Source organism: Salmo salar, unplaced genomic scaffold (assembly GCF_905237065.1).
Source record: "Salmo salar unplaced genomic scaffold, Ssal_v3.1, whole genome shotgun sequence".
In the NCBI taxonomy this organism is placed as follows: domain Eukaryota; kingdom Metazoa; phylum Chordata; class Actinopteri; order Salmoniformes; family Salmonidae; genus Salmo; species Salmo salar.
The window spans coordinates 400411-414084 of NW_025548872.1; the positions used below are offsets into that span (position 1 = coordinate 400411).

The 13674-nt window shown below is 42.1% G+C and overlaps 1 protein-coding gene across 1 annotated transcript; it reads left to right on the forward strand.

The window, feature by feature from the left end:
* Positions 1-884: 884 nt before the first annotated feature.
* On the forward strand, positions 885-5227 carry LOC123733395 (zinc finger protein 22-like). The gene is made up of 3 exons (XM_045712804.1): positions 885-996; positions 3459-3854; positions 5220-5227. Exons 1-3 carry the CDS (start codon positions 909-911, stop codon positions 5225-5227), a joined length of 492 nt encoding a protein of 163 aa, XP_045568760.1. The 5' UTR covers positions 885-908.
* The last annotated feature ends 8447 nt before the right edge of the window (positions 5228-13674 follow it).

The window sequence follows — 13674 nt, forward strand, 5'->3', positions numbered from 1 at the left end:
GGGCTAAAATATCCTGGTAGTGGTTAAAGTTGATTTATTTTATACATTTTTGCTCATCTTTATCAAGGGTACCAATAACTAGGTGCTTATTTTGATATCTTGTTTTTTGACTGAGTCAGAAATACAGATGTGGAGTAGATGTAGAGTTTGTTTTAAATTCTCATAAAAAACTGAACTAATCAAACAACACTTGTTGCTCTTTGTACGTGTTGATATAATATTCATATTTAATAGAGAGGAAAAAAAAACGTTTCCCTAAACTGCTTTATAATATTATAATTCAATGAAGAATAAAAATAGTTTTCCCTCCTCAACTGCGTTTCCTCCCTCCAGACAGCAGATGGCGATATGTGTCTTTCAGGCGATGTTTCTAGTGTGACGTGTAATCTAGTGGACGGAACGCTTCTTCAACAACTGCAGCCACCTCCGTAGCTCGCTAGCCGACAAAGTCGGAAAATTCAAGTTCTTTAGACAATTTCGTGGTTTATTTGCCACTCTGATTTAAACATACTTATGTGGAAACAACGAGCTACCCCATTTAAATTAATATTTACGTTGTAAGTCAACTATCTGGCTGGTTAAGTTAGCATTAGCCTAGCTAGCTAACATCCCCGACCATGCGCTCACTAAGCTGCTCTCCTCCTGCTAAAGAAGAGGTCTGCTGGACGGAGAAAGAGGGACTGTGGCTGAACGTTGTCGTGAAAGAGGAAGGGGAGGATGTTACAATACAAAAACAAGTAGAGGGTGAAGCTGTTACCGTGAAAGAAGAAGAGAAAGACGTTACAGTGAAAGAAGAGGAAGACACGTTCAGAGTGAAAGAGGATGAGGATGTTACTGTGAAAGAAGAGGAGGAAGATGCAGTTTTTGGAGTGGAGGATGAAGTGAAAGAAGATGAAGACGTTTTTGGAATGAAGGATGAAGAGGGGGAGATTACTGTCACATTAGAGGAGGACGAAGAAGAGAAGACTGGAGATCTGATTAACACCAGTAAATACAGTGAGTACTATCTAATAAAACAGGGACATTGATCTGATTAACACCAGTAAATACAGTGAGTACTATCTAATAAAACAGGGACATTGATCTGATTAACACCAGTAAATACAGTGAGTACTATCATATAAAACAGGGACATTGATCTGATTAACACCAGTAAATACAGTGAGTATTATCTAATAAAACAGGGACATTGATCTGATTAACACCAGTAAAAACAGTGAGTACTATCTAATAAAACAGGGACATTGATCTGATTAACACCAGTAAAAACAGTGAGTACTATCTAATAAAACAGGGACATTGATCTGATTAACACCAGTAAATACAGTGAGTACTATCTAATAAAACAGGGACATTGATCTGATTAACACCAGTAAATACAGTGAGTACTATCTAATAAAACAGGGACATTGATCTGATTAACACCAGTAAATACAGTGAGTACTATCTAATAAAACAGGGACATTGATCTGATTAACACCAGTAAATACAGTGAGTACTATCTAATAAAACAGGGACATTGATCTGATTAACACCAGTAAATACAGTGAGTACTATCTAATAAAACAGGGACATTGATCTGATTAACACCAGTAAATACAGTGAGTACTATCTAATAAAACAGGGACATTGATCTGATTAACACCAGTAAATACAGTGAGTACTATCTAATAAAACAGGGACATTGATCTGATTAACACCAGTAAATACAGTGAGTACTATCTAATAAAACAGGGACATTGATCTTTTATTATTTTATTTTTTTAAATCACCTTTATTTAACCAGGTAGGCAAGTTGAGAACAAGTTCTCATTTACAATTGCGACCTGGCCAAGATAAAGCAAAGCAGTTCGACAACATACAACAACACAGAGTTACACATGGAGTAAAACAAACATACAGTCAATAATACAGTAGAAAAATAAGTCTATATACAATGTGAGCAAATGAGGTGAGATAAGGGAGGTAAAGGCAAAAAGGCCATGGTGGCAAAGTAAATACAATATAGCAAGTAAAACACTGGAATGGTAGATATGCTGTGGAAGAAAGTGCAAAGTAGAAATAGAAATAATGGGGTGCAAAGGAGCAAAATAAATAAATAAATACAGTAGGGGAAGAGTTAGTTGGGCTAAATTATAGATGGGCTATGTACAGGTGCAGTGATCTGTGAGCTGCTCTGACAGCTGGTGCTTAAAGCTAGTGAGGGAGATAAGTGTTTCCAGTTTTAGATATTTTTGTGGTTCGTTCCAGTCACTGGCAGCAGAGAACTGAAAGAAGAGGCGGCCGAAGGGGGAATTGGCTTTGGGGGTGACCAGAGATATACCTGCTGGAGCGCGTGCTACAGGTGGGTGCTGCTATGGTGACCAGTGAGCTGAGATAAGGGGGGACTTTACCTAGCAGGGTCTTGTAGATGACCTGGAGCCAGTGGGTTTGGCGACGAGTATGAAGCGAGGGCCAGCCAACGAGAGCGTACAGGTCGCAGTGGTGGGTAGTATATGGGGCTTTGGTGACAAATCGGATGGCACTGTGACAGACTGCATCCAATTTATTGAGTAGGGTATTGGAGGCTATTTTGTAAATGACATCACCAAAGTCAAGGATCAGTAGGATGGTCAGTTTTATCAGGGTATGTTTGGCAGCATGGGTGAAGGATGCTATGTTGCGAAATAGGAAGCCAATTCTAGATTTAACTTTGGATTGGAGATGCTTAATATGAGTCTGGAAGGAGAGTTTACAGTCTAACCAGACACCTAGGTATTTGTAGTTGTCCACATATTCTAAGTCAGAACCGTCCAGAGTAGTGATGCTGGACGGGCGGGCAGGTGCAGGCAGCGATCGTTTGAAGACCATGCATTTAGTTTTACTTGTATTTAAGAGCAGTTGGTGGCCACGGAAGGAGAGTTGTATGGCATTGAAGCTTGTCTGGAGGGTTGTTAACAAAGTGTCCAAAGAAGGGCCAGAAATATACAGAATGGTGTCGTCTGCGTAGAGGTGGATCAGAGACTCACCAGCAGCAAGAGCAACATCATTGATGTATACAGAGAAGAGAGTCGGCCCAAGAATTGAAACCTGTGGCACCCCCATAGAAACTGCCAGAGGTCCGGACAACAGGCCCTCCGATTTGACACACTGAACTCTATCAGAGAAGTAGTTGTTGAACCAGGCGAGGCAATCATTTGAGAAACCAATGCTGTTCAGTCTGCCAATAAGAATGTGGTAACTGACAGAGTCGAAAGCCTTGGCCAGGTCAATGAATACGGCTGCACAGTATTGTTTCTTATCGATGGCGGTTAAGATATCGTTTAGGACCTTGAGCGTCACTGAGGTGCAGTTGCTGTTTGAGGTGAAGAAACATTTGTTTTTGTTGTACAACATCATGGCTGTTGGCATCACCTTTTACAGTGGATTTTCGCTGTTGTGGGCCATTAACCATCTGTTTGACTTTGTTGTTCACACAGGAGAGAGACGGGACTATCGTGGATCCTCTGGGGAGCCTCAACAACCTCATGATGCTGACAAGGCAGAGAAGAGTCTCTCCACATCAGAACACCTCAAGAAACGCCAGCGGAGAACCACAGGGAAAAGATCTCACCGCTGCTTTGACTGTGGGAAAAGATGCACCTCATCAGGCATTATATCACACCGGAGAATTCACACAAGTGATAATTCTCACTGCTGCTCTGATTGTGGGAAATTTTTTAAATCTTCATCAGAACTCAAAATACACCTGAGAAATCACACAAAAGAGAAACCTTACTTCTGCTCTGACTGTGGGAAGAGTTTTCCTCTGTCAACCAGCCTGATATCACACCAGAGAACACACACAGGAGAGAAACCTTATAGCTGTGATCAATGTGGGAAGAGTTTTTATAAATCTAGTTATGTTATTATACACCAGAGAACACACACAAGAGAGAGAACTTACAGTTGTGATCAATGTGGGAGGAGTTTTCCTATTTTAATCGCTCTGATATCACACCAGAGAACACACACAGGAAAGAAACCATGTAGCTGTGATGAATGTGGGAAGAGTTTTGCTTCACCTGGCGGCCTGACAGCACACCAGAGAACACACACAGGAGAGAAACCTTTTGGCTGTAATCAATGTGGGAAGAGTTTTACTCTGCTAAGCAGCCTGATATACCACCAGAAAACACACACGGTAGAGAAACCTTATAGCTGTGCTCAATGTGGGAAGAGTTTTACTTACTTTAGCATGTGGACCAGACACCAAAGAACACACACAGGAGAGAAACCTTATAGCTGCAATCAATGTGGGAAGAGATACTCTCAAAAACGTTCTCTGATTAAACATCAGAAAATACATGAAGGAATTGATGGAGATGTTTCATGATATCAATGAATTAATGTCACAATGTAGAATGTTTTAACATTGTAGTAGGAGTATTTTAATGATGTCACAATGTAGAACCCTAATCGTTTGTCCCCTGTTCTATTGATTTCAGCATGATATGGATATTAGCCTCAGGGGGAAAATCCAGGCTCTGAAATGGAAGAGTTACTATTTATGAGATTTAACAAAAGTGACTAACAAAAAAGAGCTGTGTTACACTTACCATGTTGGTGACCCACTTGAATCAAAATGCAACACTTCAAAATGTAGCTAGCAGCTTTCTACAAGTTGTCCTCTGACCAGGGATGTACACATTACTCCCAGATTCCATGTGGTTTTTCAGCTGTTCGTTTTAACAGGATGTGCAACCTCATGTCCCTCCTCTTGCATAATTGATTTCAACATGATATCGATGAGTGATGACAAATAAGTTCCTTTGTTTAGCGATCCCTACATTTAAATGCATCACTCCAAAATGTAGCTGACTTTCTTCTGCAGGTTGTCCTCTAACCAGTGAGGTAAAATATATCTCCCATTTCCATGTGTTTTTTTAGTTGTGTTAGTTTCAACAGCACGTACAACCTGATTTCCCCCCTAATCGATATCAGTGATTTATTGCTACTTGTCAAAACAACAGCGTTTCTGGTGCAGTTTATAAGGTGCTTGTTTTAAAAATTACAAGTAATATGATTATTGTGGCAGATGTTTGTGTATATAGCACATGTTATGTTTAGGTTTTCAATATATCACAAACTGTTTCTGCATATTGGTTATTGATTTGGACACGTTTAAACTGTGTTTTGACATCGGGCTATCCCACCTAGCAACATGTAATTGAAAAGAAGACTATGCCCCGTTTTTTCAGTGACTTGAAAAAAACTTCATTTCAACTTTAGTTGCAGGTAGCCTAGTGGTTAGAGCGTTGGGCCGTCATTGTAAATCAGAATTTGTTCATAACTGACTTATTGACAATTATTGCCTACCGGGGAACAGAGGGTTAACTGCCATGTTCAGGTGCAGAACGACAGATTTACCTTGTCAGCTCGCGATTCAATCCAGCAACCTTTCGGTTACTGTTAAATGAAGGTTAAAATAAAGAAATAAATACACATGGACGCAGTATAATCATTTGGTCTGTAATCAATTTTATTAACAATCCTACATCACTCCAGTATTTCTTCACAACATTCAAGCGTTAATTGTCTTTATTCCACTACTGAAGAAGCATGTCTCACATCACCTCATATTTCAAACATTCAGCCTGACAAAATATACGTTTTATTATTCCATGCCTCACCATTAAGTTAATTATTGCCAATACATATTAACCAAGGGGTGTACATTTGATCACAATTTATTTTGACTTTTTCCGTATTGGAGATGAGTTTTGTTTGGGCTCGTTCCAAGTGGACCAGAGTTCTAGAAGCTAGTGAGTTTTAGGAAGACGAGAGTTCTAGAAGCTAGTGAGTTTTAGGAAGACTAGAGTTCTAGAAGCTAGTGAGTTTTAGGAAGATGATAGTTCTAGAAGCTAGTGAGTTTTAGGAAGACGAGAGTTCTAGAAGCTAGTGAGTTTTAGGAAGACGAGAGTTCTAGAAGCTAGTGAGTTTTAGGATTCTATAGAAAGAAGAGAAAAAGGAGAAAAAAATATTTCAATTGTATATTATTATTTAGAAATAAGTGTGTTTTTCTTGTTTTTAATTGTTGACAGGAGGTGAAGCATTTTAGTTGATTTTAATATGAAATGGAAGTTGTTTTCTGTTGGTGGTGAGCAAACTTGTCCAACAAAAATATAGGATATATTTGTTGTCTTAAGGTGTTACAGGCTTTGGTTTTCCCATTTATGTTTTGAGGTTGGACTTTAGTACGTCTAGCTCGTTAGCACGTCTAGCTCGTTAGCACGTATAGCTCGTTAGCACGTATGGCTCGTTAGCACGTATGGCTCGTTAGCACGTCTAGCTCCGTCAGCACGTCTAGCTCGTTAGCACGTCTAGCTCCGTCAGCTCGTCTAGCTCGTTAGCACGTCTAGCTCCGTCAGCTCGTCTAGCTCGTTAGCCCGTTTAGCTCGTTAGCTCGTCTAGCCCGTTAGCCCGTCTAGCCCGTTAGCCCGTCTACCTCGTTAGCACGTCTAGCTCGTTAGCAGGTCTAGCTCGTTAGCACGTCTAGCTCGTTAGCACGTCTAGCTCGTTAGCACGTCTACCTCGTTAGCACGTCTAGCTCGTTAGCAGGTCTAGCTCGTTAGCCCGTCTAGCTCGTTAGCACGTCTAGCTCGTTAGCACGTCTACCTCGTTAGCACGTCTAGCTCGTTAGCAGGTCTAGCTCGTTAGCACGTCTAGCTCGTTAGCACGTAGGACGCACTGATTGGTGTCACCTCGTTAGTCAGTATGTGTTACACCTGTGCTGGCTTGTCCATCTCGTTAGTGGGAAGGTGTTTCACCTGAGCTGGTCCAGGTTCTATTTAAGAGTGTCTGGCCCAGTGCTCCAGTTGTCTTGATACATGTGGAGAGTCAACACCTTTAGTTGCTCCACCTTTTTGGTTTGCTTCCTGTCTTTAAGTTTGGTGTGGGTTTTTCTTTTGTTTTCCTCTTCTTGGGCAGATTTAGTGGGTCTCATGGTGGGTGTCTTTTAGGTCCCAGTTGTTGTTACTAGTCAACTTTCAGTGGACACCCCCATAGTGTCTTTCAGAGCCCCTCCTAAAAAACAAGTTATATTTTGGGTTGGATGTTGCATCATGTTGTTGATATTTTAAGCAATGGCATTTCCTTACAATGCTCATTAGTCTTTCAGTTGTTATTATTGTTTTTTATCCTCATATTTGTGTACTAAATATTTCTGATTATTTTCATAGTTTTTTCCTGTGAAGCCATTGTGTTGCATCCATGTCTGAAATGTGCTTTATAAATAAAGCTTGATTTGATGTCAACAAATTGTAAAACAAATTAACCCAATGACTGACCAATCAACAAACTATTGGTCCACCTTAGTATGAAAAACAGTATCAATCCCACTTTTCCAGCCTGCTGAAGGCGTGGTGGAGTGGTAAACACCACCCCCGGCTCTACCAGGGGCTTGAGGTGGTCTCCCACAGCTCTGATTATGTCATGTTCTGTGGCCTTGCTGTTCCATTTCTTGACTGCCCCTGCAACACAGAAACACATTTAGTCATATTATATAAAACACAGAGCCGGTTTCACATAGAAGGCTTAAGCTTAGTCCCAGACTAAAATGCTTGTTTGAGCTGTCTTAACTCAAAGCGACTTGCACAGACTTATCTTAAAATAGTCGTAGATTTAGCCTGTTCTGGACAAATCAAAGGCGATTGCAAGAGGGAGGATTAGAGCTACTCCAGGACTAAATGGAAGATTACATGAATCTTTCAGAGGCAGGTTTAACTTCTGCTTAGTGCTGTTTGTGAGGGAGCCTGGACGATGTGGAATGTCTAAATGAAGACCAACATGCACTACAGAGGCCAGCCACACCAGTACCTGTGGATAGGAGTAATCCATTACATTACTTTGAGGCCGCTTTCGTATGTACAAAGAAAATGCATTGGAGCACTGGGCCAGAAACTCTTAAATAGAACCTGGACCAGCTCAGGTGAAACACCTTCCCACATATCTCTGCTTGAGCCTAGACTTTCCTCTCTGTCTCAAAGAGGAAGGCCTTCACCCAATTCTCTCCAAGTTCTGATCACTGTGAGGTTTTTGGCACTTTCATTGTGAAACTGGTGATTTGTGTCGGTGCCAGTGAAGCAACTGTGTGTTTAATAGTTCACAAAGTCTGCAGGAGGAGTCTTTACATCTAGTTTCCTGATGCTGCTGGTCAAGCCAACTATAAAGTCTGCAGGAGGAGTCTTTACATCTAGTTTCCTGATGCTGCTGGCCAAGCCAACTATAAAGTCTGCAGGAGGAGTCTTTACATCTAGTTTCCTGATGCTGCTGGTCAAGCCAACTATAAAGTCTGCAGGAGGAGTCTTTACATCTAGTTTCCTGATGCTGCTGGTCAAGCCAACTATAAAGTCTGCAGGAGGAGTCTTTACATCTAGTTTCCTGATGCTGCTGGCCAAGCCAACTATAAAGTCTGCAGGAGGAGTCTTTGCATCTAGTTTCCTGATGCTGCTGGTCAAGCCAACTATAAAGTCTGCAGGAGGAGTCTTTACATCTAGTTTCCTGATGCTGCTGGCCAAGCCAACTATAAAGTCTGCAGGAGGAGTCTTTACATCTAGTTTCCTGATGCTGCTGGCCAAGCCAACTATAAAGTCTGCAGGAGGAGTCTTTACATCTAGTTTCCTGATGCTGCTGGTCAAGCCAACTATAAAGTCTGCAGGAGGAGTCTTTACATCTAGTTTCCTGATGCTGCTGGCCAAGCCAACTATAAAGTCTGCAGGAGGAGTCTTTACATCTAGTTTCCTGATGCTGCTGGCCAAGCCAACTATAAAGTCTGCAGGAGGAGTCTTTACATCTAGTTTCCTGATGCTGCTGGCCAAGCCAACTATAAAGTCTGCAGGAGGAGTCTTTACATCTAGTTTCCTGATGCTGCTGGTCAAGCCAACTATAAAGTCTGCAGGAGGAGTCTTTACATCTAGTTTCCTGATGCTGCTGGCCAAGCCAACTATAAAGTCTGCAGGAGGAGTCTTTACATCTAGTTTCCTGATGCTGCTGGTCAAGCCAACTATAAAGTCTGCAGGAGGAGTCTTTACATCTAGTTTCCTGATGCTGCTGGCCAAGCCAACTATAAAGTCTGCAGGAGGAGTCTTTACATCTAGTTTCCTGATGCTGCTGGCCAAGCCAACTATAAAGTCTGCAGGAGGAGTCTTTACATCTAGTTTCCTGATGCTGCTGGCCAAGCCAACTATAAAGTCTGCAGGAGGAGTCTTTACATCTAGTTTCCTGATGCTGCTGGTCAAGCCAACTATAAAGTCTGCAGGAGGAGTCTTTACATCTAGTTTCCTGATGCTGCTGGCCAAGCCAACTAAAAAGTCTGCAGGAGGAGTCTTTACATCTAGTTTCCTGATGCTGCTGGTCAAGCCAACTATAAAGTCTGCAGGAGGAGTCTTTACATCTAGTTTCCTGATGCTGCTGGCCAAGCCAACTATAAAGTCTGCAGTAATCCTGATAATAATGCAGATATCTCACCTCTAGTTGTTGTTTCTTCCTGTAATCCTGATAATAATGCAGATATCTCACCTGTAGTTCTTGTTTCTTCTTGTAATCCTGATAATAATGCAGATATCTCACCTCTAGTTGTTGTTTCTTCCTGTAATCCTGATAATAATGCAGATATCTCACCTCTAGTTGTTGTTTCTTCCTGTAATCCTGATAATAATGCAGATATCTCACCTCTAGTTGTTGTTTCTTCCTGTAATCCTGATAATAATGCAGATATCTCACCTCTAGTTGTTGTTTCTTCCTGTAATCCTGATAATAATGCAGATATCTCACCTCTAGTTGTTGTTTCTTCCTGTAATCCTGATAATAATGCAGATATCTCACCTCTAGTTGTTGTTTCTTCCTGTAATCCTGATAATAATGCAGATATCTCACCTCTAGTTGTTGTTTCTTCTTGTAATCCTGATAATAATGCAGATATCTCACCTCTAGTTGTTGTTTCTTCCTGTAATCCTGATAATAATGCAGATATCTCACCTCTAGTTGTTGTTTCTTCCTGTAATCCTGATAATAATGCAGATATCTCACCTCTAGTTGTTGTTTCTTCCTGTAATCCTGATAATAATGCAGATATCTCACCTGAAGTTGTTGTACTCTTCTTGTGGTTACATTTCCATTGAATTCACAGCAAATTGCAGCCCAACCCGCTTGTTCTACTGCTCAGTAGCAGCAGTGTGGCTCAGTTGGTAGAGCATGGTGTTTACAACGCCAGCATGGTGTGTTATACATACTGGCCTTCCCCGTGGCTCAGTTGGTAGAGCATGGTGTTTGCAACGCCACCGTTGTGGGTTTGATTCCCACGGGGGGCCAGTACAAAAAATGCATGAAAATGAAATTAAATGTATGCATTCACTACTGTAAGTCGCTCTGGATAAGAGCACCTGCTAAATGACTAAATTTAGCAGACTAAATGTACCTTCAATAACTGGATGGTTTGACAACATTTGTTTTGGAGCGTTTTTTTTAACAAATTATTTTTGCCTCTGCCGTTGTTTCGTCTCCAGATTCACACCAGTATTGGTGTTTTCTATTCCGGGTTTTAATGAGCACCACTAGACCAACAGCATGTGTTCATACTGAACCTAATCAGGATTAACCCAGGTGTTCATACTGAACCTAATCAGGATTAACCCAGGTGTTCATACTGAACCTAATCAGGATTAACCCAGGTGTTCATACTGAACCTAATCAGGATTAACCCAGGTGTTCATACTGAACCTAATCAGGATTAACCCAGGTGTTCATACTGAACCTAATCAGGATTAACCCAGGTGTTCATACTGAACCTAATCAGGATTAACCCAGGTGTTCATACTGAACCTAATCAGGATTAATCCAGGTGTTCATACTGCACCTAATCAGGCTTAACCCAGGTGTTCATGCTGAACCTAATCAGGATTAACCCAGGTGTTCATACTGAACCTAATCAGGATTAACCCAGGTGTTCATACTGAACCTAATCAGGATTAACCCAGGTGTTCATACTGGACCTAATCAGGATTAACCCAGGTGTTCATACTGAACCTAATCAGGATTAACCCAGGTGTTCATACTGAACCTAATCAGGATTAACCCAGGTGTTCATACTGAACCTAATCAGGCTTAACCCAGGTGTTCTCATTCAGGCTTACTTACCTGACTCCAGTCTCCGACTAACTAAGCCAAATTTAAGACACGATCACGAAAGCTACTTAAATATCCTAGTTTAACTAGTTCTGGCTGAATCTAAACCCTGCAGGGTCTGAATGAAACCTAATGTCCAGTGGGATTGATCTGTTTGATCCAATTGTTTGTTTCAGTTTTCAGTTGTTGAATCCTTGACGTATTGTTGACTTCAAAACTTTTCAGTTTCAACAAATGCACTGGGTTGGTTGAAAAGTGATACTGTTTTGACATAGTGGAAGATATACTGAATTGATACTGTTTTTCATACTAAGATATGTGCTCATTGGTTATGCAAGAGGGCGGCAGGTAGCCTAGTGGTTAGAGCTGACAAGGTAAAAATACACTGCTCAAAATAAATAAAGGGAACACTTAAACAACACAATGTAACTCCAAGTCAATCACACTTCTGTGAAATCAAACGGTCCACTTAGGAAGCAACACTGATTGACAATAAATTTCACATGCTGTTGTGCAAATGGAATAGACAACAGGTGGAAATTATAGGCAATTAGCAAGACACCCCCAATAAAGGAGTGGTTCTGCAGGTGGAGACCACAGACCACTTCTCAGTTCCTATGCTTCCTGGCTGATGTTTTGGTCACTTTTGAATGCTGGCGGTGCTTTCACTCTAGTGGTAGCATGAGACGGAGTCTACAACCCACACAAGTGGCTCAGGTAGTGCAGCTCATCCAGGATGGCACATCAATGCGAGCTGTGGCAAGAAGGTTTGCTGTGTCTGTCAGCGTAGTGTCCAGAGCATGGAGGCGCTACCAGGAGACAGGCCAGTACATCAGGAGACGTGGAGGAGGCCGTAGGAGGGCAACAACCCAGCAGCAAGACCGCTACCTCCGCCTTTGTGCAAGGAGGAGCAGGAGGAGCACTGCCAGAGCCCTGCAAAAGGACCTCCAGCAGGCCACATGTGCATGTGTCTGTTCAAACGGTCAGAAACAGACTCCATGAGGGTGGTATGAGGGCCCGACGTCCACAGGTGGGGGTTGTGCTTACAGCCCAACACCGTGCAGGACATTTGGCATTTGCCAGAGAACACCAAGATTGGCAAATTCGCCACTGGCGCCCTGTGCTCTTCCCAGATGAAAGCAGGTTCACACTGAGCACGTGACAGACGTGACAGAGTCTGGAGACGCCGTGGAGAACGTTCTGCTGCCTGCAACATCCTCCAGCATGACCGGTTTGGCGGTGGGTCAGTCATGGTGTGGGGTGGCATTTCTTTGGGGGCCGCACAGCACTCCATGTGCTCGCCAGAGGTAGCCTGACTGCCATTAGGTACCGAGATGAGATCCTCAGACCCCTTGTGAGACCATATGCTAGTGCGGTTGGCCCTGGGTTCCTCCTAATGCAAGACAATGCTAGACCTCATGTGGCTGGAGTGTGTCAGCAGTTCCTGCAAGAGGAAAGCATTGATGCTATGGACTGGCCCGCCCGTTCCCCAGACCTGAATCCAATTGAGCACATCTGGGACATCATGTCTCGCTCCATCCACCAACGCCACGTTGCACCACAGACTGTCCAGGAGTTGGCGGATGCTTTAGTCCAGATCTGGAAGGAGATCCCTCAGGAGACCATCCGCCACCTCATCAGGAGCATGCCCAGGCATTGTAGGGAGGTCATACAGGCACGTGGAGGCCACACACACTACTGAGCCTCATTTTGACTTGTTTTAAGGACATTACATAAAAGTTGGATCAGCCTGTAGTGTGGTTTTCCACTTTAATTTTGAGTGTGACTCCAAATCCAGACCTCCATGGGTTGATAAATTGGATTTCCATTGATTATTTGTGTGTGATTTTGTTGTCAGCACATTCAACTATGTAAAGAAAAAAGTATTTGATAAGATTATTTCATTCATTCAGATCTAGGACGTGTTATTTTAGTGTTCCCTTTATTTTTTTGAGCAGTATATGTTGTTCTGCCCCTGAACAAGGCAGTTAACCCACTGTTCCCTGGTAGGCAATCATTGTAAATAAGAATTTGTTCTGTTGGGGCTAGGGGGCAGTATTGAGAATTTTGAAAAAAATATGCGCCCATTTTTAACTGCCTCCTACACCAACTCAGAAGCTAGGATATGCATATTATTAACATATTTGGATAGAAAACACTCTGAATTTTCTAAAACTGTTTGAATAGTGTCTGTCAGTATAACAAAACTCATATGGCAGGCAAAAACCTGAGAAAAATACAACCAGGAAATGAGAATTTTGTGGCTGTACTATTTTCGAGTCATTGCTAATAAATCACACAGTGACAAAGGATTCATTTTGCACTTCCTACGGCTTCCACTAGATGTCAACGATCTTTATAAAGTTGTTTGAAGCGTCTATGATGAACAGAGACCGAATTAGAATGCAGGGAAGTTGACGTCCCTGGGATGTCGTCACTTCATTATTGTGCGCACCTGCGCGTGCATGTGAGGCGAGACATTTTTCAAAAACGTTTTTCAAGACACAGGAGAGGTCGGGTTGAAATATTACT

Excerpts from the sequence above, each read along its gene's own strand:
- LOC123733395 (XM_045712804.1), top strand. The coding sequence starts at position 909 with ATGAAGGATGAAGAGGGGGAGATTACTGTCACATTAGAGGAGGACGAA. Across the intron at positions 997-3,458 it reads GATTAACACCAGTAAATACA|GAGAGAGACGGGACTATCGT; the intron begins GTGAGTACTATC and ends TTGTTCACACAG.